The 27,217-nt window shown below is 60.5% G+C and overlaps 2 protein-coding genes across 2 annotated transcripts in view; one reads left to right on the top strand and one right to left on the bottom strand.

The window, feature by feature from the left end:
• The first annotated feature begins 981 nt into the window (after positions 1–981).
• Positions 982–3,651, top strand: HIC1 (HIC ZBTB transcriptional repressor 1). Its single transcript, XM_062507225.1, has 2 exons — positions 982–1,033; positions 1,706–3,651. Exons 1-2 carry the CDS (start codon positions 982–984, stop codon positions 3,649–3,651), a joined length of 1,998 nt encoding a protein of 665 aa, XP_062363209.1.
• A 1,847-nt stretch (positions 3,652–5,498) lies between these two features.
• The window catches only part of SMG6 (SMG6 nonsense mediated mRNA decay factor), a 105,440-nt gene continuing 83,721 nt past the window's right edge, over positions 5,499–27,217 (bottom strand). The window contains exons 14-19 of the mRNA XM_062506834.1: positions 22,871–23,047; positions 19,800–19,946; positions 12,853–13,006; positions 9,421–9,632; positions 9,076–9,157; positions 5,499–7,543 (exon numbers count right to left, since the gene is read on the bottom strand). Of these exons, the coding sequence (XP_062362818.1) occupies positions 7,413–7,543; positions 9,076–9,157; positions 9,421–9,632; positions 12,853–13,006; positions 19,800–19,946; positions 22,871–23,047 (903 nt within the window). The 3' untranslated portion in view covers positions 5,499–7,412. The remainder of the gene's footprint in view (positions 7,544–9,075; positions 9,158–9,420; positions 9,633–12,852; positions 13,007–19,799; positions 19,947–22,870; positions 23,048–27,217) is intronic.

Raw genomic sequence — 27,217 nt, 5'->3', positions numbered from 1 at the left:
CTCAAACCACCGCAAGTCCCCAGCCCACCCCGAGCCACCGCCACCGCACATCTGGGCGCCAGCGCTGCACGCCCCTCCCGCTTTCTGCTGTCCCCCCTCACCAGCAAGTTCGGGCCGTCTGCCTTCCCTCCCTGCTCCCCAGAACCCATTCCCACATCTTCTCCTTTCATCGGACACGATGTTCCACCCTCTGCACCCCAAAAATGACACCACCCACTCCAGCCTTCCCAACCGACGGGTGCCACCCCTGCTTCGTGTATCGGCATCCATCCCTGGGGTGGGGCTGCAAGCAGAACCCCTCTCCTTTATCGTTCCCCAGCACCGTCCGCCCCGTCGGGTCCCACCTGCGCGGGGAGGAGCCGCCTCCGGTAACGGGGAGGGGGGAGGGGGGGTGGAGCGCACCGGGAGCCGCTAGATGGCGCCCTACGAGCGGTACCGACGGGGGGGACACCTCGCCCTTTGCCCGGGGACACCCCGGGTCCCCCCCTCTTCGGGGCTCCCGGCCCCAGCCGGAGTGTCCCCGGGCAAAGAGCGATGTCCTAAAGATAGAGACCCCCGAGGGGGCGGTCGGGGCGCGGCGGGAGAAGACCGGGAGGAGGGAAAAACCGGGCTGGGAGGAGGAGGAGGAGACCGGGATGGGGAGGGAGGGGTGTGTAAAGGGGGGGCCCGGCTTGTCGGTGCCCCGCCCGGGGATGGGAGGAGGAAAACCTCCCGCCGTCCCTTTAACAGCCAGCGGCGCTGCTCGGAGTTCAGGCCGGGGTCAGGGGGAGTTCGCAGCCCGGGTTTCACCTCCGAGCTGGCGGCGTCGGGAACCCCGAGGAACCGCTGCTGCTTCTTCCACAACCACCTCCTCCTCCTCTTCCTCCTCCTCCCGTTCCGTAGGACCGGCCGGGAGCGCGGGGTATGGAGGAAGAGAAGCAGCAGAGGAAGAGGAGGGTGGAGGGGAGCAGCAACCGGCGGCGGCCCCCCCGGGGCTGAGCCATGAGAGTTCACCGAGACCTCAGCTGGTTGGCGGAGGCCACCGGACGCCCAGGTAAAAGGGAAGAGGGGGGGGGAAACACCCCGAAATACGGGGAGAATCAGCCGGAAAAGCAGCTCCGCGGGCTCTTGGCTTTACGCACCTGGGCGGGGGGCACCGGCACCGGGACGGAGGCGGGGAGGGGAGGTCCCGCTCCCCCCCACACCCCCAGTCGTCCCCCCGCTCACCTCGAGGCGGGGGAAGAGGAAACGGGGGCGGGGGGCGCCCGGGGGGTCCGGCCGGCCGCCTCTCGGGACCGGGGCGCATAAGAAGCGGGGAGGCACGGCGGGGAGCGGGACAGCGGCGGGGAGCGGCGATCGGCGGGCGGGTGGCGGATACCGGGTCGGGGTGTCCCCCGCCCTGCGCTCCCCCGGCAGGTGGGCGCGGGGTCGCGGGGGTCCCAGGGCTGGCGGGGCCGGGGCGCGGCACTGGCGGCGGCGGCGGCGGGTGATGTCACTTTCTCCAAAACCCTCCGGGGGTTTTCGGCCCCCCCTCACGCCGAGAAACGAGCCCCCATATAAGCGGTGGCACCGCGCAGAGCGTCCGGGAGGCAGCGGTGCGTGGGGCTGAGACCCGCCCCACCCCACGCGTGGGTGAAGCCCCGGGCGCGCCGGTCGAGCCCCCCGCGCTTTGCGGTGGGCACGGGGGGCCGGGCACGGCGCTGACGGGGCGGCCGGTGTGTTGCAGGGCGGCGGGCGAGGAGCGGGATGCTGGACGCCATGGAGGTGCCGAGCCACTCGCGGCAGCTGCTGCTGCAGCTGAACACGCAGCGCACCAAGGGCTTCCTGTGCGACGTGATCATCGTGGTGCAGAACGCGCTTTTCCGAGCGCACAAGAACATCCTGGCCGCCAGCAGCGCCTACCTCAAGTCGCTGGTGGTCCACGACAACCTGCTCAACCTGGACCATGAGATGGTGAGCCCCGGCATCTTCCGCCTCATCCTCGACTTCATCTACACCGGCCGCCTGGCCGAGTGCGAGCCGGGCAGCGAGCAGAGCCTGGGTGCTGTGCTGGCTGCCGCCAGCTACCTCCAGATCCCCGGCTTGGTGGCCCTTTGCAAGAAGAAGCTGAAGCGCAGCGGCAAGTACTGCCACCTGCGCGGGGGCTACGCACCCTACAAGCTGGGCCGTGGGCTGCGGGCCGCCACGCCGGTCATCCAGGCTTGCTACTCGGGGACACCACGGCCCGTGGACCTGCCGCCCGTGGAGCCGGCGGCACCGCTCAACACGCAGTGTGGGGAGCTGTACGCCTCGGCCGCCCAGGGCGCCCCGCTGCACCCCCACGGGCTGTGCCCGCCCGAGCGCCACTGCTCGCCGCCCTGCGGCCTCGACCTCTCCAAGAAGAGCCCCACCGGCCCCTCCGCCCAGCTCCTGCCCACCGACCGCCTGCTGCCCAGCGAGCCCCGCGAGCCCTCGCTGCCCCCACGGCACGACAGCCCCCCGGTCAGCGCCGGCCTGCTGGGCAGCCACGCCGCTGCCTACAAGGACTCCCCGCCGGGCGGAGAGCCGGGGGGACACCCCCACGCCCCCGACCCCTTCCGCAGCACGCCACCCTGCGCCGAACCCCCGCTGCCCCGCGCTGACGGGCGAGAGCTCATGTACCGCTGGATGAAGCACGAGCCCCTGGGCCCCTACCTGGACGAGGGGGAGGCAGAGAAGGACCTGGAGCGGGAGGAGAAGGCGGAATCGCCGCCTGCGGCGCCGCAGCCCCGCTACCCCAGCGTGGAGAGCAACGACCTGGAGCCTGATAACAGCACGAGTGAGGAGACGGGCAGCAGCGAGGGCCCCTCGCCCGGCGACGCGCTGGACCGCTACTGCAACCACCTGGGCTACGAGCCGGAGAGCCTGGGCGACAACCTGTACGTGTGCATCCCCTGTGGCAAGGGCTTCCCCAGCTCCGAGCAGCTCAACGCCCACGTGGAGGCCCACAACGAAGAGGAGCTCTATCACAAGGCGGCGGCCGAGCAGGCCGTGCCCTTCCTGGACAAAGGTGGCCCAGGGCTGGGTGACATCTTGCGGCCTTACCGCTGCTCCTCCTGCGACAAGTCCTACAAGGACCCGGCCACGCTGCGGCAGCACGAGAAGACGCACTGGCTGACGCGCCCCTACCCCTGCACCATCTGCGGCAAGAAGTTCACGCAGCGTGGCACCATGACCCGCCACATGCGCAGCCACCTCGGCCTGAAGCCCTTTGCCTGCGACGCCTGCGGGATGCGCTTCACCCGCCAGTACCGCCTGACCGAGCACATGCGCATCCACTCAGGCGAGAAGCCCTACGAGTGCCAGGTGTGCGGCGGGAAGTTCGCCCAGCAGCGCAACCTCATCAGCCACATGAAGATGCACGCGGCCGGCCCCGATGGCAAAGCCAAGCTGGACTTCCCGGACAGCGTCTATGCCATGGCCCGTCTCACCGCTGACCAGCTGGGGCTCAAGCAGGAGAAGGCGGCCGAGCTGCTCTCCCACACCTCGCACTTCCTCAGCGACCCCAAGGCCATGGAGAGCCTCTACCCCCTGGCCAAGTTCACGGCTGAGCACCTGGGGCTGAGCCAGGACAAGGCGGCCGAGGTGCTGGCGCAGGCTCCGCACCTCCACGCCGAGGCCGCCCGGACCATAGAGCGATACTCGCCCCCCTAGCACCGGCCTGGCCGGGGGGCTGGGGGGGCCGCTGGGCTCCCCTCGCTGCCCCGTGTGGAGCTGGGGGGGTGGGGCGAGAGGCGATGGGTGCTCGTCCCTTGGCGCTGCCGACGGTCCCGGAGAACTCGCTCGTAGCGATGGTGCAATGACAGCTTGCTCCGGGATGGATGGACGGCGCGTCCCTCGACCAGCGCCTCGGCTTGCCCGGGAGAAGCCGATAAATCAGGGACTGACCCCGCGGCACCTCCGCCCTTTGCCGTGGGGGGTGCCGGGACCCCGGCACCGGGCGGCAGCGACGCACAAGCTGTGAGGCCGGGCTGCGCCCCGAGGCTTTGGAGGACATGAGCCCGCTCCTTACCTCGGGGCTGCCGTCCCCGGGCGAGGGGACGCCCTCGGCAGCCGCCGCGTCGCTCCGGCCCCACGGCGGGACCCGCCGGCGCTCGGCTTTGCCGCGACGGGACCCGGACTGTGCCTCCCCGACCGCGGGCCGTGAGTAGTTCGTCCGTCGTGGCCGGAGCGTCGCCTCCGTGCTGGAGCGGGAGCGGCCGGCGCCGGGCTGGGGGTGTGTGCCCGACCGCGCCGGGGGCTCGGGGACAGACTGACGGAGGGGGACGGTGGGGTCCGAGCAGCAGGCGCGGGACGGGAGAGCGGCGGTCACGTCCATGCTGGGGAGGCCGGGGAATCGCGATGCTCCTCGCCCCGAAGCGAGCACTGACCTCCCGTCCCGAACGCAGGGGCTCAGCCGGCTGCTCCCCGTGTTTTTGGGAAGCGGGGCACGGCCTGTCCCAGACTGAGCCCCTGGGCCCTGCCTCGCCATCAGGGATGCCCGGGGCACCCGGGCCAGCCCCCGGGACCCGGCGGATTCGCCCTCGGGCGGCCACTCGCCTTGATTATTTTTTATTTTTTTATTTTTGCCAAAGACGCCCGTCTCCAGCGCGGCCGGGCCGGGCCGGGGGGTCCGTGACAAAGACAAAGCGGTCTCTGGTTTGTCAGCTACGGGAGGTGGGCAGGGGCTGCGGGAGGGGGCCGTGGGGCAGAGCCCAGGGGGTGCATGTGACCTGGGGCCGAGTCCCCCCCGGGCACCTTCTGCCACCACCGCACCCCCTCTCCCACCTTCTGCTCGGTGTGGGCAAAGTCCCCCCAGCCTGGACCCCCCCGGCCCGTGCCCTGACCCCTCCGTTGGGGCTAATGTGAAGCTTCTCCCCCCTCCCGAGCCCCCTCCTCTCCTTTGCACACGAGGCTCCGGGCGGCCGCCAGCAGCGACTGCCCCCGGCCTCGCAGCCACTGTGCCTTAGCCTGAGCTGGCCGCTCCTGCCCAGCTGCCCCCCGAACCTCCCGGGCTGTCCCGGTCCCCCAGGGCCGGCGGTGTCCCCCGGAGCTGCCGTGGGGTGACTGGCAGTGGTGGCAGCACCCAAAGCACAGCTGGCAGCGCCCAGCGGGGCCCCGGCCCCCCCTGTATCACGTCCAATTTGTACACGGGCTTCTCGCCCTCTTTTTTTTTCTATAGTCGAAACGGAATGAGCAATAAAGTGACATTAACACGCGTGGCCTCGCGTTCTTCTCTGGGGAGGGGCCTGGCTGGTGCAGGGCTGATGCTGAGCTCGGCTGTGAATGACCCCGGGGGGCGTCTGTGGCTGCAGGGAGGGGATTCAAGGGGCTTTGTTGTGCATCTGCTTTGCCAAGACCCCCTCAGCTGGGGGGGGCAGCAGCAGATGCAAGTGGGACAGAGCCGCTGTCATCCTCACACTGTCTCCCACTGCTGTCCCTCCCTGGTATCCCCCACCCCAACCTCAGCGGCAGCTCATGTGCTGACAAGCAAATGACACACCACACTGCACTGACACACGTTTAATACTAAAAATTATTAAAACCAACTTAACAACCCGAAGGTGGGCGCTGCCCCAGGACAAGGGCTCCCAGCAGCCTGGCAGGGATGGCCCTAGGCATTCAAGCTCTGCTCACCGTTGTGCCAGCTGGTGTGGTGGCACCAAAACTGTCCCAGGGCTGAGCCCGTGACATGTCTGGCAGAGCTGCAGGGCCCTCCAGGCTGGTGGTACCTCGGGAAGGGACTCGGAGGGCAGCGCCGTACGAAAACAAAACACTGAAACACACCCAGCGTGGAGGAGAAGGCTAAGTCTCTGCAAAGCTGGCAGCCAGCAAGGCTGTGGGCGAGGAACCGGGGCGTGGGTGCTGTGCTGATGGCTCCATGTGCCCCCCAGCAGCAGTAGGCACCCCAAAGTCTCTGTGGCTGGGCTGGGCCCTGCAGTACAGCCCCTGTGCCCGCTGCCCCAGGCTGGGCACTGCTCTGGCACAGGTTATCCAGCACACCCCTGTGTGTCCATCACGCTGCCCAGGCTCTGACCCTGGTGCTGGCCCCGGGGCTGGGCAGCGGGCACAGGGGTAACTGCGCTTCCTGATGCAGACACCGGGTCCGAGCCACCCACACAGGAAAGGAAAATGCTGGGCTCTGTCCTGCTGCTTCCTCCACCACCTCTGACACTTCCCTCCCACAGCTGTGGTGCCCCAGCAGGGACCAAGGGGTGGCCTTGGGGTTGCTCCCACCCTGGGCTCATGGGACTTGGACTTGACAGAGCTCCAGGGGCTCTGGTTCAGAGGTTAATGCACCCTCTTAGCTTCTGTATCTGGTGTGTCACTGGGGACTGGACACTTGGTGATGGAACAGCGTGGGGTGTAGAAGGCTTAGCAGCACCCCAACCCCAAATCCAAGCGCAAAATGACCCAGGGACAAGGCAATGGCTCCATACATGGACCCTCTCAGCTAGGCAAATAGTGGGGCTGAGCATTTCCATGGTTCTCTCTGACTCTGCAGCCACAGGCAGAAGCCAGATCCCACACTGAAGAGGGGCTGTGGCAATGTGAGGACATGCAGTACCCATGGGAGAGCTGGTCCTGGGGTCCCTGGAGAATTTTGTTAGCTTCACACTGAGTCTTAAGCGTGCCTAAAGGTAGCAGGGTAGAACTAAAGGGTTTAGGGGAGAAGGGAAGGGACAAGTAATGGCTGGGGTGGGCAGGGGATCAGGACAAAGCAGCTGTGGGGGTGTTCAAAGCCTTCCCCAGCAAAGCAGGCAGGGCACACACCTGAAAACTAACCTACATTGGAAAAATGAAACTCAACAAGCAAACCCCGCGCCACGGAGAGGACAAACCCCTCTGCCAGCAGCACTCCTGCATGGGGCAGCACACTGTGGGGAAGGGGATGGGGACCTGGGGCTGTCTGGCCATGCAGGACAAACAGGCTGGGGCAGGGGGAAACCTGCCCTTGAAGTCCATGGCCTCTCCAAGGGGTACAGGCTGGACTAAGCAACCCCAAAGCCTCTGCTGGCATGTCCCCAGTCTCTGCCCTACGCAGCCTACAAACCCAAAGAGCCACCAAGTTGTGACTCGAGCTCTCTGCACCCAAGCAAACCAAGCAAAAGGCTGATGATCCAGCACAGGGCTCACCCAAAGCTTCCCTCGCCAGCGGGGCTCTCCAGCTCCACGCTGGCACTGCCCAAAGGCTGGCGGGACCCTCAACGGCCCAGCCTCCACGTGAACCATCCACAGCAATGACCTTCCCAGCTGGTCTGCCCTCGGGGGGCCCTTCGCAGCACGGCCATTCTGGGGTGGGTTGAAGACGTGGCGTTTATTGTTCGTGGTGGGCTGGCGGCGGTGGCGGCGCGGCGAGGCCGCCGCTGGAGCTGGGCTCCCACCGTCGGGGGCTGCGTGACTTGCTCAGGGGCCCTGGGCCCCACTTGGCCCCCTCAGCCCTCCTGAGCCCACTTGAGGAAGGTGGGGATGTCCCGCACCGGCACGTTGCGGGTCAGCGCTTTGACTCGCAGGTTCCGGTCGTCCGTCAGCAAAACCACTTCCCTGAGCAAACGGATGGGATCGTCTGCAACGAGACACACACGCGGAGCACAGTGAAGCTCACACCTGCCCCGGGCCTTCCACCCAACCCATGGTGATCCCCTACCCTCCCTGCTCCCAGCTCTCAGCTCCCTGCTCCTTGCCAAGCTTTCTGGTGGGCCTCGGAGACAGCCCTGCATCCCCAAGTCCATCTGCTCCCCTCTCTGCTGCCCAGGGATGATTTGTGACCACTGCCCGCTGCCCACAGGGGTGGTGGACTGGCCACAGGCTGGGAAAAGGAGGTCCCTGCCTGACCCAGGCCAGGAAGACAGCCTGCGACCCTGGCTCCAGCAGGAAGCTGGTGCTATTATTCTGTTGATCTCATTATAAGATCTAAAGCCACCTCTTATTTTTTGTGGAGCTTTTTTGGAGTCGCCACTGACACCGAGGCGTTTCTGGCTGGGGCTCAGACAGACACTGAGAGTTGATGCCTGAGAAAGAACCAAAGGGATCTTGCCCCCAGATGGATGAGCTGCCCCGCACGCAACGCGCCGGGCTGGGATGTGGGAGCCACGCTTACGTGTGTGAGAGGCAGGGGAAGCATATGGGGTATGTGTAAGCAGCTGGGTCCTGTGACCAGAGTACTGTTCCTATGAGCACAGGAAACACAGTGCCTCCGAGCCAGGACGGGAATGGAAAAAACAGAGTTTATGGGAGCCCAACATGGGCCCAGATTGGCTGCGCAGGGAGCAGCAGGACGAGGGGAAGGGGAGGGTGGCCAGGAACGCGGGCTACGGTCACGGTGTTGGGGCTGGGGATGGTGGGCGAGTGCCCGGCTGGCCTGTGCTGGAAGGAAGGGAATTGGGGGCTCAGTGGGAAGGCAGGCCAGGGATTGAGAGCTGCCTCAAGTGGGACCGGGAGGTTTTGCGCGGACACTTTAAGAAATGTGTAACAATAAACATCCTCTGCCCCGCGCTGGTGACGCGCCTCCTTGTTACAAACCAGAGGCTGTCAGCTTGTCAGGCCCCATTCCCCATAATCCACATGATTTCAAAATTCAGCATCATTTGCACATAAACATTTGGTGACGGTTTCTCTGTGAATCTGACAAGTTAAGCTGCTAAGAATTCGTGCTGACAAATGCGGGTTGATTTCTTGGGCAGCTGCTGATGCGATTCCCATCCCTGCCGCCCTGGCAACAGCCTGGAGGCTGTCTGGTCCCAGCACACATGGCTGATGCCAACCAGGAATCCAGAGGAAAAAAGAGTCCTGGACAGAAGGCATCAGGGATCGTGGGGAGGAGGCATTTTCTGGCCCTTTGTCACCACAAAAATGGGTCTGTGGATTTTTATGGTGTGTTTGTCACAGACCGGGGCATCCCCAAGGTGCCAGGAGGTGACATTTGGCAATGAGGTGGGAGGGCCACAGCCCGGAGCTGACCGGAGGTAGGAGGTGGCACCTTGTTGTCGATAGAGGCAAAATGCAGGAGGGAACAGATCCAAGGGCCATGAAAGAGAAACAGGAGGAGTCTGTGGAATGCAACAGAGAAGGGACAAAGAGGATGTGAGGATGTCCCACCTTTGTTGGAGGGCATGAAATCCTTGGCCTTGTCATTGCAATAGTGGAGGCAGCAGGACAGAATCAGGTCGTCATTGTTTCCCTGGAAAAGAAAGGGCAACGTTATCCTTGGCTGGGAAAACTCTGCACCCCCACCACCCTGACTGCTGCACTGCCTCGAGACACCTCAACACAGCTCAGTGAGAGCAGGGCTGCCCCAAGCTGAGGCACAAGGGCCTGCTCAGCCACCTGCAAAGAGGGGGTACAGAGCCACCCCCTGCCCAGAGCTCACAGACCTCAGGGTCCCTGGTGTTCCCCAAGGAGGTGGTGGCAAAGAGCTCCCTGCCCTCAGAATCCAGGCTTTACCTGCTGGCCAGTGGTGTCTTCGCTGCGGAAGGAGATGGACTCCAGCTCGTTGCCTCGGCTGGTCAGAGCCCTCAAACAGTTGTCCCGGCTCTCAAATCGCTCCTCCAGGAACTCGATGGACTTCCTGGCTCTCTCCTGCACTTGGCGGGCATAGCCTGCAGCCCGATGCTCCATCTCTGGGCCCTTGGCCAGGCCATCCAGCTCGTTTATCACTTCAAACAGGAAGAGGAGGTACAGTTACTATGGGACAAGGTGCTCCCGTGACCTGCCGCTGGAGCACGCAAGTTGCCAAGGCCTCAGGGCTGGGGCACTGGCAGCTGGCTCAGGAAATCTGGGTTCAGCTGCTGCAGTGTCCCCGTGCTCCCGGACTTGGCTGCGGGTCTGGAAAAGCTTTGCTGCCTTCCACCTCCGTGGGTCACCTGGCTTGGCCCTGAGAGCGCAGGCACCTCACCCCCACAGTGTAACTGGTGAGGGCAACTGGTTCTGCCCTGCCAAACACTGGGGAGCATCACTGTGACCCCCCCCCCCACCACACACTTGTACCATGACCAACAGCATGTCTGTACCGGGGGCGTCAGGAAACCCTGAACTCCTGCATCCTGCTCCTCTGTCTCCGAGCACAGCGATGGCTGGTGGCACTGTGCCTCCTGCCCGTGTGGCACTGCCTGCCTCTGCACTGTCTGAGCTGCAGGCCCCTGCACATGGGAACAGGAAGCAGGCAGTTCCCACCCTGGCACCATTTCCCACACAAATCCCAGGCCTGTTTTCCCACTTGAAGTCACCACCCCGTGCTCCTGGCAGGGAACAGGCTCCTTTCAACACCTCACCCATCTGGCTCTGCGCATCTGTCCTGCCTCGAGACAAGCTTGGAATCCAGGTGGATTCCCAGCCTGTTCACCTTGACTGGAACCCCTTGTGCTGCTGCCAAGTGGTTGGGAACTCCAGCTGCTCCATCCTGATGAGCCCAAGGGACCCCAGAGCTTCAGGAGGGACCATCCCTTGGGGTGCTGAGGGTGCAGGAAGAGCAGCAGTGTGCGAGCAACAACACTCGTGAGCACATCTGGGCACACCCTCACAGCTGGCAGCAGGGCTGGGCACACAAATGTGCATCCAGATGTGCAAACAAGTGTCCCCTGGCTGTGCTGCTGCACGGGGCTGCGTGTGCACGGAGCTGGTGTGCACGTGTGTGCGAGGGAGCCTCCGCACACTCTGTGTGTGTGTGTGTGTGTGTGTGTATGTGTGTGTGTGTGTGTGTTTGAGCCATGGCTTCATTTCTGAAGATTGTTTCCGAGCTTGGAGCCAAGTCCTGAGTTCAAGTGGGAACTATGCATTCCTTGGGGGGTTCGGGGAGAGAGCTCGGGGTCTGAGGCCTCTCCCCAGTGCTGTGAATCACTGCCCGGGGAGCCTGCGTGATCGCTCTGTTCCATGGTGAGACTGGCACTCACTGTCTGGGTATTCCAATTAAATCTGCGTGGAGCTTCTTTGCTCTTCCCTGGCTGGAGACTCTTCTTGCTACCGACCTGATGCTGCCATTTCCACACAATGCACGGCTGGGCCCGGGGTGGGGGGAGCCGTGCAAGAACGGAACATCAAACAGGAAAAGCTGGTATTCCCTCCCGAAATCCGCCTTCCTGCTTCCAAGCTAAACAGGCTTCAAAGGGGAGGCTTGTTTGTGCTTCTGCACCAGGCCTGGCTTCTCCATGGCGGGGTCAGGCTCAAGGAGCAGGGAGCAGGTTAAAGAGCAAGAGAAACAAACCCAACGAGAAGCCAAGCGCTTAACCCCTTGCTGCATCCCCGGGAAGAGCAGGGAGCAGTGCTGGGGGAAGGGCACTGTGCCTCTCTCCAGTCTCTCCATGGGACATGGCACCAAGGCCTCTCTCCCCAGCAGTCACAGGCCTAGGGGATGGCTTCCTCCTGACCATACTGACAGCTATCCAGCTGTTCTGGGGGGAATGTGACCAACCCGTGCATGGACAGGGAGTTGCTGGCTTTGGGGTGCTTCTGGGAGGCTTTGTGCCAGCAGTGAGAGGTGAGTTACCCCGTCCCCATATGATGAGGCAGCAGGACAGGAGGGCACTAAAAGTGCTCAGTCATGCCTGTGGCAGGGCAGGCCAAGCTCCTTTTGCAGGTTGAGGGCAGCAGCATCCTGGACAGGGAGAGGACCAGGGTTTTCAGCTCTCCTGCTGCCCCTAGCTGGGGTTTGATGGAGAAGCCTCCCAGCAACCACCGGAATGCACCAGGAGCCAAAGCCATGGCTCCAGGGCAGGTCCCAGCTCTCCCAGGTGTTAACATGCCCCACAGCCCCCAGGGCTTCCCAGGCTCTGCTGGTGCTGCTGACTGCCTTCCCTTGGTTTCTGCAGTGCCAAGCCACAGAGCAACTTGGCAGCTCCTGTGCTCAGCTGGGCAGGCATCCAGCCCTGCTCTCCTCACCCAGGGGTGCCATCTCCAGCCCCAGGAATCCCTCCTGAGCTGGGCTGCTCAGCCTGAGGGGAAGGGCAGCAGCTGGATGTTGGCTCTGGGACAGGCAGAACTGTCTGCTGGACACCAGGAGTTGAGCAGGAACCCCCACAATGGCTTGGAGGGCAGCACCCCCACATGCCACAAGGGTGCACTTGTGCCACCTCACTGCCTGGACACTGGAGATACCCACAGGACCCAGCCGGTCTCTGACCTCCTGGGGCTGTGGATGGGATGTGGGCTCTGCAATGCTCAGCCCCACTCCTGCCCTAGCCTCTCCAGCTGTCCTTGGGGATCCTGTGAGTGCCAGGCTGGCACGGGGACATGCTGGGCACCAGAGCTCCACTGGCTGGAGGAACAGCACCTCCAGCCCGGAGCGTGATCAAACAATCAGAGCAAAGGCATCGAACCAAATGCTGCCGCCACCCTGGGAGACCACCCAGCAGCACAGCCGTTATCTGCCAGGGTGAGTGTTTACCAATAACGGGAACCAGCTTGCTGTTTTACTGAGAGCTTTATAAGGATAAAAAGAAGGGCTGGGCTTGAGCAGCTCTGAGACACAGGCCGGCCATTTGCTCAGCCTGCCTAAGCCCCAGCTCAGCTGGGATAAGCTATCTGCTCTGATTGTTTAACAATTCCTCCTCCTTGCTCCCTTCGAAATTCCCTCCAAATCCCGATTAACACTCATCTGCTTTCTCCCAGCCCCTGGCACCTCCAAATTCACCGGGAGAAGTTTGAGTGCTGTGGGCAGAAGGCTGGCAGGGAGGGAGTGGGATGACAGGGGCTGAAGGAATGCCAACAACGACTGGGATGAGACAGGGCAGGATGAAGTCTAGTCCCACGGCACGAGCTGACCAGCTCCAGACCACACAGGCACTGCGGGCACGTGGGGCATGGAGAGAGGGAGCCAGACTGGAGGGACAGACCACACCAGCGGGGAGGGGAAGCCCCCTACACAGCACTGGCCCTACTCACCGATCAGGGGCACCACCAGGATGAACTTCCTGCAGTCCAGCAGTGTGACCAAACTGCCGAGGTGGTCGATGAAACCATTGGTGTCTGGGACCAGAAAGACAGGTCTGATCTCCAGCTCCATCTGCCTCATTTGGCTCTGGTCTTTCAACACAGCCTGGAGGAGAAGGAAGGACACATGGTGAGTAAGGAGGATGTCAGCCCTACAATCCGAGGACCCTTAGAGCAGAAGATAAGCCTGGCTGGAAGGTACATATCCATGCGAAGGGGACTGGGAGGAGGCTGCATCCATCCCACCTGCACACCCCAAGCATCAGCTCTTGCAGGCCCACAGTACACATGTGAGCAGGATGGCAAAATCCTCCAAAAAACCACTCTGCTACAAAAACAGCCCTGTCCAAGCTTTGGGACCAGCCTTGGAAATGGAGGTATTCTGGGAATTGTCCTATTTGTGGGACTGGTACTTGCCAGGATCATCTGCATCCGTGCCAAGGGGGAGGGAGGACAGCAGTTCTGGGGCTTCACATGGAAACAGGTCAAGGTGACAGCAGACAAAACAAACCAGTTTGGGATGCCTAAGTCCTGCCAACAGCCTCCTAACACAGGGACCCCAAGCAGGCAGTCAGAGGTCTGTGGGGTAGGGATCTTTGGCTGAGTATCTCCGTCACTGTCCTACCACCTTGCCTCTTCTGACTCCATCCAGCTGGGAAACCAGGTGGGTTCCAGCCCTGAAAAATCACAGTACTGTCCTTGGTCAAGCCCTTCACACCCACAGAGACAAGAGGTGCTCACACTCACATGGGGAGGGTCTGCTGGGGCTCGCTGGCTGCCCTCTGGGCTGCACCTGGACCTCTGGCCAACACCAGTCTCCAAAACGGGACCCCAGAGCTCACGTATGACTTTCGAGGCTCTCGAAGGACTTGGGCTCTTTAGTAAGCCACAGGCTTAAAAAACTCAGGATGCTATTCTAGTGCTTCCTCTGCTTAAAAATAGCTTCCCTGGACTCGCTGATGTTTGTTGCCTCTAATAGGAACCCGTCACCCATGGAGCACAGCAGAGCTGCTGTGGAACACATCCACCATGCAAACCCTTCTGAGACCAGGCTCGGACCCACCAGATGTGCCCTGGGCACACGTGGTGACCACCAACCCTGACCTCCTAAATGGTACGGGGAGCTCCCCCTGCCCACAGTGAGGATCCCAACTTTCCTTCAGTCATGCCAAACCCTTGGGAGGTGCCCTGGAATGAAGAGCTGCATCGGCCAGCAGTGGCCATGGAAAGAAGTGGTTTTTAATTCATTTCCAGGTGTTGTCATCTGGCTTTAAATCAAGGAGGCTTGATGCTGCCACCTCCTACAAGTGTCTCCAGGCAAAGCAGCAACCAGAACCTCACCACGTGCCTCCCATCCTCGTTATGGCAGTGCTGGTCCTGAGGATGTGGCTCCCATAAACCCCGAGGGGCCGCAGGCAGAGCAGGGAGCATGCCAGGTCCTGTCTGCTGCATGCCAGTGGGAGGATACGCCTTCCCCATCACACAGAAGACACACCAGTGTCCCCAGGCTGCAGTTCTGTACCAGCCATGTGCTAGATGCCATCCCTGCATGTGCTCTGCCTTGGCACTCACTGGTGGCACAGGAAGATCTACAGTCAGGGAGAACCTGGAACCTACCCCAGCATGGAGCTATTGCTGCCTCCTCACCACAAGGAGAACAGCAGGTGGGGTGTCTCCACTGGGTTTTGGGGCGTGGGAGGAACTGCCTGTCCCTGGGAAGCACTGGACCCTGCTCCACCTGCCTTGACCAATGCAGAGACTCAGAGAGTGGCACGTCCCTTGTGTGGCAGCCAAAGAGCTCAATGGCCCTGAAGTTGCAGGAAGTGGGGGTGAAACCACGCAGTCTCCACTGAACAGTGACAGTCCTACGCAGGAGGGGACCCCCCGACTGCACCCCCATATGGCTCCCGAGCCCGTGACTCACCCCAGCCCGTGCAGGTGACCTCAGGAGTGTCCCACCTACCCCTCCGGCCAGAGGCACGGGGATGACCGCGGGGAGGGCAAGTACCCTCGTGTGTGGCATTTGCCCCGGCGGCCCTCGCGGGCCGTACCCGGCTGATTCCTGGCAGCCGGCAGCAATGCCTGTGCCGGCCGTCACGTCCCATTCCGCTCTCCGGGCCGCCCGGTGAGAGAAGGACACAGGATGCGCCGGGAGTGAAAGAGCGAGGTCGGCGGGGAGCGTGCCAAGTCCCCGCGCACAGCTCCGGGCCGCTCGGGGAGCCAGAGGGAAACTCGCCTTTGCAGAGTTCAGAGGCCGGCAGCGAGATTTATTTTTGTTTGTGTGAGTAAAAGGCTGCAGAAGCCTCCGGCCAAGGGGTTTGGGGGAGAGAGGAGTGGCCTGTGATTCATGCGGACGCTGGCTGGCCCCAAGCCAGAGATGAAAGGGAGCCCATGTGCGGCAGAACCGGGGAGGCCAGTTCTGCCTTAACCCTTCTGCCGGCCCGTGGGACACGGTCCCGCGGGGAGGAAGGGGAGCATGAGGGTGTGGATCGCGATGGACAGCTTTGGGACTCAGCTTCTGTGTTTTTAGGGCTGCCAGAAGCGAGCTGCTGGTCCCACCGTGCCTCAGAGTCCCTAAAACAAGGACAGGGAGATGGTGGCCCGTGTGTGCTGCTGGGAGGTGGGGTTTGGAAACCACCCTGGGGAGGGCAGGGTGGACAGAACAGCAGAGGTACAGCCTCGCCCTGGCCCAAGTGTTTTGGGACAGGCGGATTTGAGCTTTGGCTTATTTGGGTTAAACAAATAGGCTCGGTTTGGCTCAACTCAGTGGCAGAGTGACCCCACAGAATGCTGGACGTGGCAGCGGATTTCTGAGACCAGGGGCTCTGTGCCCTCTCCTGGCCTGCCAGCTCCACCCCGCTCCCTTCCTGCGCCCCCACGCTTCCCTGCCCATCCCGCTGCTCCGACCACGGGGGCTTCTCCCAGGAGCTGGGCCGGAGCAGGAGGTGGCTCCCCCGGCTGCCCCAGCTGGTGGCAGCACTGAGATCACACACTCCTGCACACGCAGTCCCAAATTCCCAGCTCATCCATCAGCTGGGATCACCTGGGGAATTCCCCGGAAGTCGATGCCCGGGTGAGGGCTTCAAGCGTGGGCAGGGGACGGGTCCCCCAAAAGCCAGGACTCTGTGCAGAGCGACAAGGGGGCGAACTGAGGGTCTCCACCACCAGCACAGAAAAGGAGAAGGCTCCACGTGGACCCTGGAGCTCCGCACACGGACCCCAGAACTCCTCTGCCCGTGGTGCCAGGATGGCAGAGAGACCGAAGAGAACAACCACGGGTCACACGGGGTCACGCCGCTCAGCCAGGACGGAAAAGCCACCACCATCCTGCCACCACCTCGCTCCTGCCACCACCCGCTCCCCAACCGCGGCCAAAGCCGGCGCCGCTGCCCCTTCCAGCCCCGCGCGCTCCGCGGGGATCGGATTTTCCAGGGCCGAGAACAATGCCTCCTTCCAAGCCTCTCTGCTCCAGGGCTTCCTCCTCCCAAGGTTCGTCCCCAGCGTCTTCCTCGGGAGTAAACGTGCCCCGTGCCTGGTAGCACACCGGGGCCGCCGCCGTGGCGGAGCCGCCGTGGGTGGGTGTGCGCCTTCCGCAGGCAGCAGGCACCCGCTCCCAGGCAGGTGCTGTGCCGGCGCGTGTGCGCCCGCGGCATTGTTCCTGCGGGGAGGGAGAGCGTGAATGGGACACGGCTAAATTTAGCCACTTACTCACACTCACCGCCACAAAGGAGAGGCTGCATCTTAAGGGGGCGGCCGTTCCGTGGGCTCAGAAGGGACAGGAGAGCGGCTATTTTGGGAAGACATGTCATAATTGGCCGCCCCGGTTGAGCTGCTTCTGTAATGCTGAGCAAAACAATAGCAGCATCCAGAGGAAGAGCCTGTTATGTTTCAGGTGGGATGTTTTCAACCGGTCAGGAAACTCGACCGCTCCCAGCGCGCAGCGGCGGCACAAAGGACAGGGGACGCTGAACAGCATGGACCGAGGGCTGGCCAAGCAGCAGGACATGCTGTGGGTTGGGGACAGCCCTGTCTGCCTGCCCCAGCATTGTCGCCGCCACCTCTTCTTGTCCACCTGCCTGCATGGCCTCTCCTCCCTCTAAACATCCCTCCTTCTGCTCATCCCTGAACAGCATCCAGGGATGCGTCCCCCAGCTGTCACCAGCTCTGCCCCAATGTGGGAATGTGGTGAGGGCACTGGAAGGCTGGCAGTGGAGCCAGGGAGCTCCTTTGGATCTGGAGCTGCCCAGGGACACAAGAGACCTGACCCTGCTCTGGTCTATCTTTCCTCTCAGAGTAATGGTTTTGGGGTCTGTGCTTGTGTTAGGAGAATGGAGATGAGCAGCTCTAAAGCTGCTGCTGGCTCAGGGCCACCCTGTTCACCGTTTATCCTGCCTGGACCCGTGCTTCCCCAGCAGCTCAAGCCACAGTCCTGCACACAGCCACGACACGGACAGGGACCTAAGGAGAGCAATGAAACTCAAAATCCCCCTCAAGGTGTCAATCAGCAGCACAGCTGGGCTGCCAGAGATTAGGGAGCGGGGCAAAGGCACGAAAACCCGCAGGGGAGAAGGCTGTGACTTTATCCATGAGGAAGTGCAACCCTGCAAATCCCAGGTGAGGCCGTGACACTGCACTCTCCTTGGGCACAGAAAGAAACCACACAGCCAAGCGATGAAGGCTTTGCCCTGCACCCTGGAGGACTGCACACACTGTCAGAGATTCCACAGGAGGCAGCCACAGCACCTGGACCCGAGTCCCCACTGCTGTGTGGGAAGCTGAGTCCTGTGTGCTGAGACAGGAGCCACACCTGCTGTATTCAGATGGAGCTGTGGCTCGTCCCCAGAAAAATGAAAGGGTGACTTGGATAGCAGCTGACATTCCCTAGGTGGGCAGTGAATGAGAGGATGTAACAGGGAAGGGAAAAGGTCCCCAGCTCCCAAGAAACGCTAAATCTGTTCGGAAGAGCAGAAAGGTCAAGGATCACAGGTTAAGAGAGAAAGTGGAGGCAGTGGATGCTGAGCAGGCTCCAACCTGGCCTCCCCCGGCAGCATTTCCCACCCGAGCTCCTCTGCTGCTTCAGCTGCGTGGTCAGTACCCGGGCAGGGAGAGGACTGGGGCAAGCACACATGGTCTGCTCCAGGCCATTCCCAGCCAGCTACAGCCTGGATGACTTTACTGAAGCCCCAAGGACTTCTCCTCCACCCCGTGCCTTCAGACTCCAACTGCACCTCAGCTCTCAGCTGTGCAGCCCCTGAAGCTGCCCACACCCTCATTTTGACCTCTCTCTGCCTGCGAGCATCGGCCCCAGCACGGCCAGGGAGGAAGGGAGGAGCAGGCCGGGGGGAGAAAGCCCCTGACAACATCAGGCAGCCCCCACTCTCCCTGCAGAATGGGCAGCGGCCATCCCGGGGGGCCCTGCTGCAGCTGTGCCGCTCTCCGGGATCTGCTGCACGCTGCCCTCCCTGAACATGTGCAGTTCCTGTTTGCTGTGTCTGTACAAGGCAGTGGGAAGTGGGGAATTTACTTACACCTCCCGCTTAACAACCATGGGAGGCTGGAAGACTTCAGGCCGCTTTAATTTACAGCCCATCTCTCCAATCTCTCACTCCTTTCTTGCTGCTCTCTTCCTCCTCTTATTAACGTGACCCAGGTACCTGCCAACAATAATGGACTCGCTTGTGGGGGCGGCCCCTCCCATCCAGCACACAAACTTCTACCTTCGCCTTGATATGGATTGCTCCGAATTCAAATGACAAAAAAAAAAAAAAAGGGGGGGGGGGGGGGGGGAAGAAAAAGAGAAAAAAGGCGAAATCTGAAAAGGTTGGGGTGGGTTTGGAAAAGCGAAGCGCAGTGGTTCTGGGCCCGGCGCCAGTAGCCCGAGGGTACACATGTGCAGGCTCTCCCAGTAGGGCCTTCAGCAGCCCTGTTTTACAACCACCTCGGCACACACTGCAGAGTTCACGCATATGGCCAGACAGATGTGTCTGGCTTACGTTCAAGGCTGGAAAATGAAGAATTATGGAAGTGAAGGGCCCTGGGCATTAGAGAGGGCGGAGGTGAGGGGGAGGGGAGCCAGGGAGAATTTTTCCTCTGCTGAGAAATCCTCATCTGGGCCGCAAGGCTGGAGGAAGAGGGGTTGCGAGCGAGGAGGCAGCCAACAGCCATCCATGCATGTGAGAGATTGCTCTTAAAGCAACAGGGTGCATCGCCAGGCATCTGCTCCCAGTCCAACCAGTTTACTTCACCAGCTCCCACTGGGAAACACGCTCTCATCAGGCCAGGGCCAGGCCAGGATCACCTGCATCCCGTCTGTTTGTCCCCATAACGATGGCAACGCTCTGGCTGCAGCAGCAGTTCACAGACTATTTTTCCGCCGCTGGCTCCTGCATGAACTCTGCCGTTCACGTCCCACCCTCTCCCTCGTCTGCCTGTGCCCCGTTGCACAGGAAGGCTCATTTCATACCAGATCTCACTGTCACGGAGCCTCTGCCCTGGGTGGGGGCACAGCTCACTGGCACACGCACAGAGCAGCCACTGCCCTTGGGCACAGCTCACTGCCTGGCACGCGCAGCACTACAGCCAGCAGCTAAAGCACTGGCCTGCCACTCCTGGGTGTGCTGGCAGCTCCAGAGGGAAGCTCTGTCTGCCTTCAAGAGGGTCCCCAAAACATTCATTTCAAGGCCTGGAAGGGCAGATCTTACCCAGGGTGGGGACAGCAATGCAGATTTGGACCTTCCAAAGGGCCAAAGCTGTTTGCTGCTGGGTTTCAGCAGAGGCAGCACATGGCATTACACCCAGGAAGGTTAAGGTGCCATGGGACATCCCAAGAGGCCATTGAAGCATGGTAGGAAAACAGCTGTGCACCACTGGCACAGCAAAGTGGGATCAGCCCATCCTACCTGAATCTTGTCTTGACGGCGCTGCTGCTCAGCAACTTTCCTGGCCAGTGCTTGCTTTTTGGCTCTGAGCTCCTTGATGTCCATCTCTCCTCCGCTGCCTTCAGTCTCAGAATCATCTTCAAAGGCCTCAATCCTCACATCATCCTCCTTCTTCCAGGAAATGCAGAAAGAGAGAAAAACAGGAGGGCAGTCACTGTAAGGGATGCTGGTGGCAGGGATCATTCTCATTCTGATCTTCATTTTCCAGCAGACAAAACCCTGTCAGACAGTCCATCACCCTTTGCTGATGGGTAACTCACTATTTCTAAACATCCAAAAGAAGCCAAATAAGTAGTAAACATTCAGGAAATGACAAGGTGAGACAGGAGGTAATGGGCAGGAAAGGCAGCAACCAGGCTGGGCAGGGGCAGCCCAGCTTCATGCTCTGTTCTAAAATCACACCCTCTTCCTCACCTTGGAAAACTCTTCCCACAGCCTTGGGTGAGTCACTGATGTTTTATAGCCTCCAGTTCTGTGAAATCATGGTATTTCCCTGTCTCTCTGCTTTGCCTGGCTGTTCAGGCTGCACATCCCTGTTTCTTCCCACCTCCCTGCACCAGGGCAGTACAAGGCTGCTCTAACACTGCTGCCTCATCCCACAGGGCACAAGGGTTGCTCACCTTGACAGCAACCTCAGATCCACAGACTCAGATGCCCTTCTCCATTCTGATCTCTGAGTAGGTCAGAGAGATTCCTGCACCCACCCCAAAACTTCCAGCTGGTCTGGAACAGATGTTTCAGAAGGAGATGTTCAAAACCTTGATTTTACAGCACCACTGGAGCATCCACTGCATCTCAAGGTCACTCATTTCAACAGTTAATGACTTCCTCTGTTAACATTTCCACCCTACTTCTAGTCAGCCTGTGCCATGCTCCTGCTGTCCAGGAACTTTGTCTTTGCTGAATTCAAGGGTCCCTGGTTCTCCAGCCTCCTGCTCACACCAGCACATCTGGACCATATTGCATCTTCTTCCTCTCCTAGATACCCTTCCCTGAGGTTCCCCACCAGTTCTGCAGACTGTTCCCAGTATGCCTGCACTGCCTGAACTGGAAACCCCAGAAAGAGCCATGCTGTTCCTACCTTAGGTGGAGACCACACTGGCCTTTCCCCACATACCCAAATTTCTGGGATACAGGAGGGTTGGACATGGTGGCTGGTGTCTAATTGGGCATCACTCACAAGCACGTTTTGCCCAAGCTTTGCTGCTCTCCTTAGTCATTCCACACCCAAAGGGCTGCCCAGGAGCCCAACTCTCCACTGCTGCATGCAGACTCCTCATATCATGCAGCCAACCCTGATCCCCAGTGATCACAGGTGGCCTTCCCAAGCCATGACATTACCCATCCTCCCTTCTCTACACAAAATCCAGGGGTTGTGATGGGGCTGGGTAAGAGTTCCCAGATGGCACCTGGCCAGAAAAACCTGCTCTGAGCCCCTAGAGAGCTGCAGGAGACAGATCCTGCACAGAGGGGTAAGAGTAGGGCTACACTCCCTGCCCTGTGCAGGCTGCCACGATACGTGTCAGCACAAGGGACTCGTGGCCTTAATTTAGAACAACCCCAGTGCTGCACAGTCGTGCACTCAATCATTTCACCCAAGCCACAGAACCACCTTTTTTTCTCTCCTTGTGACCTTTTAGCCATGGGAACGAGGAAGATGGGAGCCCTCAGGCTCACTTCCTTCTGCTGGGACAGCCTGGACCACAGGGGATGGGGGGATGCTGCCAGAGTGTCACACCAGGGTCTCAGGGAAGAGCCTCTGTCTGATGCAGATCTTCTGGGGAGGGGTCAGGACCTGTTTGCCCCACAGTGGTGGTGGTCACTCTGGTGAGCTGCAAGCTCCCTTGAGATCAGAGCCCAAGAGGGAAGCTCCAGGGTTGCACAACAAGCTCATGGAGAGATTGCCACAGCTGAGCAGAGACTGTGGGGATGGGGCAGGAGGGAGCTATCCTGGCACTGTGCTTGTTCACAGCAGGAACTGGAGGGACTGAGCCAACAAAAGGAGCCTTCTGGAGAACAGGACCATCCGTGTCATGACACTGGGAAGAACATAAACATTCCATATCCTGCATGCCAGCTTGAAAATCCTCCAGCACCTTCTCCAGAACAGGACAAAGATCCAGGTCTCCCACCTTGCAGAGACAGACAACTCTTGCCTGGGGATTTGCTGTCCCCTGCTCAGCTGGGACAAGGAGGGTGCTGACTACAGCATTGCTCTGGGCTGAGCTCACCTCTGAGCTTTCTGACTTTCAGTTCCCATGGGACAGAGACAAGGTGCTGTCCCTGCTCAGGGTGATATCCCTCTGGCTCTGAGTGCCCAGTCCCAGCACAGGGAGAGGAGCCAGAGTGAGCCTGGGCAGCACCAGGCCACCCAGCTTCCTGTTCCCAGCGCCTCTGCTCCTCTCTCCTGTTTCCCTGGCCTTTCCAACTACAAGATTAAACAGAAGAAAGGAGTCAACCTGCAGAGCAGCTGGCAGGGCCCTTAAACACACACACGGAGCCTGGAGTGAAGCAAGGCCTACAGGAACAAGCAAGGGCAGAAAAACAAGAGTTGAATTCCTTAATCACATCAGGATGTGAGAGGCAGGGGAGGGACGGGGCGCCAATGTCAGCTCTTCCTGTACGTGTGCTGGAGGCTGGAGCTCAGGCCTCTGCCACAACGAGCTCCATGGCTATAAACTTGATCCTGAAGCTGAACCCTGACACCCCCTCGCCCACCTCCTCTCCCAGGGCTGCAGCACTGAACGTTATTAAAGCTCCCCCCACCCTGGGTATGAAAAAAGCAGCATCTGGAAGTCATAGCGGCGTGCAAGATAGAGACAGGCGGGCTGGGCTGGGCTGGCAGGAAAGGGCACGAGCGAAGCACACTCATGAGACAAGGGCTGTGCACCATTTGGCCCCCCCAGCCTCCCCCCACAAAATGCACACGCAGCTAGGCCAGCTATAAATAGCGGGAGCTGCAGGGCAGGCAGAGGCTGGGCCCCACAGGGGTGATTCTTCCTTCACCGAGGCGCGTTCTTCCCGCACGGTACCTGATCTTCCAGTTGTTTTCCCTCTTGGCTTCCCATTTCCTTTCCCATGGCGTCTGGGACGGGTGCCACTGACACATATTTTCCACCCTTGAATGCCAGCAAAGGCTCTTCTTGTCCACAAAGGGCTTCCAGGAAATACTTCAGAACTGTGACCCTCTTGCAGTCGGCTGCAATAACCTACGGGGTGAGGACGAGGGGGTTGGGGAGAGGGAAAGGAAAACAAAGTCAGTGCAAAGGGGAGCGGATGAGTAACGACCAGGGAGAAATGTTTGGGATAGAAGGCCCAGCGGGATGCAGGCAGTACCACAGGGATGTGAGGGGTGCCCCTCTTCTAAGCACGAGTGGAAGGGGTTTGCCTTGCTTTGTAGTCCCCAGGGAAAAGGAGGCAGGCAAAGCCAGGACATTCAGCACTGATCCTGCCCTGCCTCCTCTGAGCACTCCAGGGCTGCAGGACTCCCAGGGCACAGCTCAGTGATGTGGCCTATCTCTCTGTTTCATTTTGGCTTCATTGATGGATTTCCCCCCTAAAAGTTGTGGAGGGATGCAGGTGTGAGAGTGAGAGGGTGGGGGTATTTGAGAAAACCTGATCCCCGTCTCACCTCCAGCCCAACCCCATCCCATGGGCCCATCTCACAGACCAACGGGGGAGCCCCACTGGGGAGGCTGGGATGGATCTGGCCTGAAGGAAACTCAATATCTTGGGTAATTATCCAATTTATGAGGCTCTCAAATGGAGTTTCCAGAGCACAGGAGCCTGGTGCCTCCACAGCCCTGTCCCGTGCGGCACAGCCTCGGCCGGCACCTCCACCATGCCTGGCCTTGGCTCAGCCCTTGTCCCCTTGCAGCAGGGCTCTGCACCTGCACAGCTCTCCCCTGGTGCTTCCTGCTGGCCGGTGTCACCCCCAGGGAGCTGCAGATTTATAGGGAGAAAGTCAGCAAACGAGATTAAAAGTGCTAAAAGTACTACGGACATAAAGTCTGTGTTGATGCCCGAGTTTCTCCTGACCACAAACCACCCTGTGCTCATAGACCAAAGCAGTCTCAGAGACCCCCCATCCCAAAAGGGTTCCTGCAGGCTCCCAGGAATAGGATTGTGAAGATGGGGAGAGGGCCAGGTGCCTCACAGCCAGGGACACACACCATGTGATGCCAGGCCTGGTCCTGGTGTGGACATCAGCTTGTCCCCAGTGGGGCCATGCCTTGTTGAGCCAGGGCTGCCAGGGGCACTGGCCCTGATGCACCAGGCTGCCGTGAGAGGAAACTTCTGCTCTTCCACAGCACTGCCAGTTTCCTCTCTGTGGGCTAATTTTAACCACCATGTCACTGCCGTGCGTGTCAAAAACCTGACCCTCCTCTGACCTCCAACCTCCCACCCCGGCTACTGCCAGAGCGAGGCACCCTCGTACACCCACAGCTGGGGTTGCCTCTGTTTGAAGGTGTCCCCCTGAAACCCTGTGTCCCCCTGTACCTCCATGGGAGGAGAAGCCCTGTACTCCCCACAGAGGCAACTGCTGCTGCAGGGAAGTGGTGTGAGCAAAGTGATCACAAAAATTTGTATTTTGAGGACCAACAGATTCGTAACCACTGATTCTGCACCTATAAAATGTGTCCTATGGGACTGAGGTGAGCAAAGGACAATGTGACACTAGCTCAGCAGTTCCAGGAGCTGCTGGGGACTCTCCTTCCCAGGACAGCCTTTTGCTGCTTGTGACATACAGCCAGGAGCAATCACTGCAAGTGTCACCACAGGAACATTCCCATCCTCCTGGCTCTGCTTTAGGAATGACTGTGTGCAGGGGAAAGTCCAAAGGAAAGAGAACACGAGCAGAGTGGGAATGGCTGTCATGGGAAACATCCCTCCTGAGAGTTCCTGAGAGCTCCGGGCTGCAGCTGAGGAAGTGGTGGAAACCTCACCACTGGCTTCACCCCCAGCTCCATGGGCTAATGCCATGGACACCCAGCCTGACTCACACAGGGTAACTTCTGCCCAGGGATTTTCCAGTCTGGGTATCTGCAGTTCTGTTGTGCCCAGGTTGCTGGGCAAGCAGAATGCCCACCAACATCAGCCATGTGCCAGGGGATGCCAGGATGTGGCCAAGAACAGAGCAGCGGGGAAAGGGATGCAGGAATTGCACCTGTACAGGTGGGGAAAAGATGGGCGCCCCATCCTGACCCCATTCCTGAGGGATTTCTCAAGACACCTCCAGAAATAAAAGCCATATCCATGAGGTTTTCAGGAGGGGCTGAGTGCTGACACAGCTGCAGTGCAGCCATTGCTCCACAAAGATTTAAATCTGAGCCTCTTGGAACAGGAATGATCGGGCAAAACACAGAAGAGCTGCCTTCACCCTTGGCTGGGGCTGGCAACAAGGGCAGGTGGGATCACTCCTTCCTCCCCTGAAGAAGAAACCAGTAGGAAACACCAGATTTCCTGCCAAGCCAGCACAGCACATGCTTAAATCCAGCTCATCTGCTGGGGGGGAAAAGAGCCCAACCAAAGGCCCATGACATAATGCCACAGCAACTCGTCTCATGAACACATTTTTCCAGCCCACATGAATGAAAAACAGGGAAGGAGCAAATGCTCCTCACATCCCCGTCACGTGCAGCCCTGCTCGGGGAGGACGCGGCAGAGCCCCGGGCTGCCGGCAGCCAGGGTGGGAAAGAAGTGACCCGTGACTGGCACCCAGGTCTCTCTGGAACAGCAGAGAGGGACCTTGCATGCCGCTGAGCAACCCACTTTGGTCACAAACTTCCCGTTTCGGAGTGGAAATGTGAGTGGCAGAGCTGGGATAACCGGGATGGCAGCGAACGTGCTCGCCGGTGCACGTGGCAGTGCCAGCGGAGCGTGGTGGGGACACCAGGAGCTGTGCCCAGCCTTCCCGAAGGAATGGCAGCGTGAAGTGACACGGTGGGGATGTATCTGGTGATGTGGCAGCAGACACCTCAGCCCCAGTGGGGAAGAGAGCCCTTCCCCCTCTGTGCAGTGTGACAGCAGGAACCGAAAGCCTGGCTGCGAGTCACTGCTGGGTATGAAAATAGGCCTGACACGAATGCAGCCGCTCTCAAAGGAAAACCGAAAACGAGAATTGCTGAAGTGGTCTGGTGCCCCCGTCCATGACCCGGGCTCAGTTCCCCAGAGCCACCCCAGAGCCCCTCGCCACTGCGGTGCCTCTCGGGGACACGTGGCTGGGGACCAGGCGTGGGACTGAGGTGGCTTTGGCTGCAGCAGCCCTGACTGCCTGCCTGATTTCATCGTGGCTGGAGGGGAGACTTTTCCAATCTCCAGCTCCATCAGACGGGCTCACCATCAGCTCCAGCATCAGCCACCCACTGGGGGCTGGCGGCTGCTTGGCCAGGCTGCCGAGGCTCATTAGCCAACTGCTAATTCATGGGTCACACATTAACATACTGATCATTGAGTAAGACACAGCGGGACACACATTAACACACACTAGCTGCCTGTTGAGACCCACTGGGCTGCGCATTAACTGTACCAGCTGTTGTGTTTTCAAAGCCACTCTGCAGTGCCAGTGCCACCAGGACCTCACGAGTGTCACCTCCTGCCAGCGGTGAGTGGAGTTCCCCAGCCCAACCAGGATCTAATGAAGCTGATCCCCTCTATGGTCTCATCTGTATTTCCCCCTCCACTGATAAAAGAGGCAGAAGGGAAAAGCTTCCCCGAGCACTGTGGAGGGCAGAGCACTCCCACAGCACATCACCACATGTCCTCCAGGAGATTTAAGGGGAGGGAAGGGCGTGCTTTGAGAGCTGTGAGCTCTGTGCCTGAGGGGACACCTGCACCTGGTGCTGGAGGGGTGACACCAGCAGAAACCAGCCCCGCTCTCGCTTTGGGTCAGAGGAGCGCCTGGAGCCGGGGGAGCCGCTCCGCACGCGGCTCTCCCGCAGCTCCGAAAATCGCTGTCACACCCTCCGCCGCCTTCAATCAACTTTTACAACTTGTTAATTTTACACAGCGTCCTAAAGAGCAAACAACTGGGAGGCAGGAATGCAGATTCCTTTAGCTAGTCCAAAGAGCCTCCGGCAGCCCAGCCAGCTGGCCAGGGGGAGCCCTGCTCAGCCGCGGGGACCTGGCACATCCCGGGGGGGACACGGGCTGGAGGGGGCTGCCCCACAACCACGGCAGCCTCCGGCAATGCCACACTGCTGCTGGAGGTGTGTGGAGGGGTCCTGGCAGCTTGTCCCTCGGCAAAACCTGAGACTCCACAAGGGAACGGGAGGCAGCAGCTCTGGAGAAGGGATTGCTCAGAGGACAGGCTGCCATTGCCGGCTCTGCATTCCTATGTGCGAGGGGGAGACACCAGCACATCCTGACAGCTGGATTCA

This window comes from Cinclus cinclus, chromosome 22, assembly GCF_963662255.1.
Source record: "Cinclus cinclus chromosome 22, bCinCin1.1, whole genome shotgun sequence".
In the NCBI taxonomy this organism is placed as follows: domain Eukaryota; kingdom Metazoa; phylum Chordata; class Aves; order Passeriformes; family Cinclidae; genus Cinclus; species Cinclus cinclus.
The sequence above is the reverse complement of the archived record's forward strand: the minus strand, read 5'-3'. Positions and strand labels throughout refer to the sequence as shown.

Bases quoted from the DNA above. Each gene is read 5' to 3' on its own strand.
- HIC1 (XM_062507225.1), top strand. From the start codon at position 982: ATGAGAGTTCACCGAGACCTCAGCTGGTTGGCGGAGGCCACCGGACGC. The intron at 1,034-1,705 runs GTAAAAGGGAAG...GGTGTGTTGCAG, and splicing joins GGAGGCCACCGGACGCCCAG to GGCGGCGGGCGAGGAGCGGG.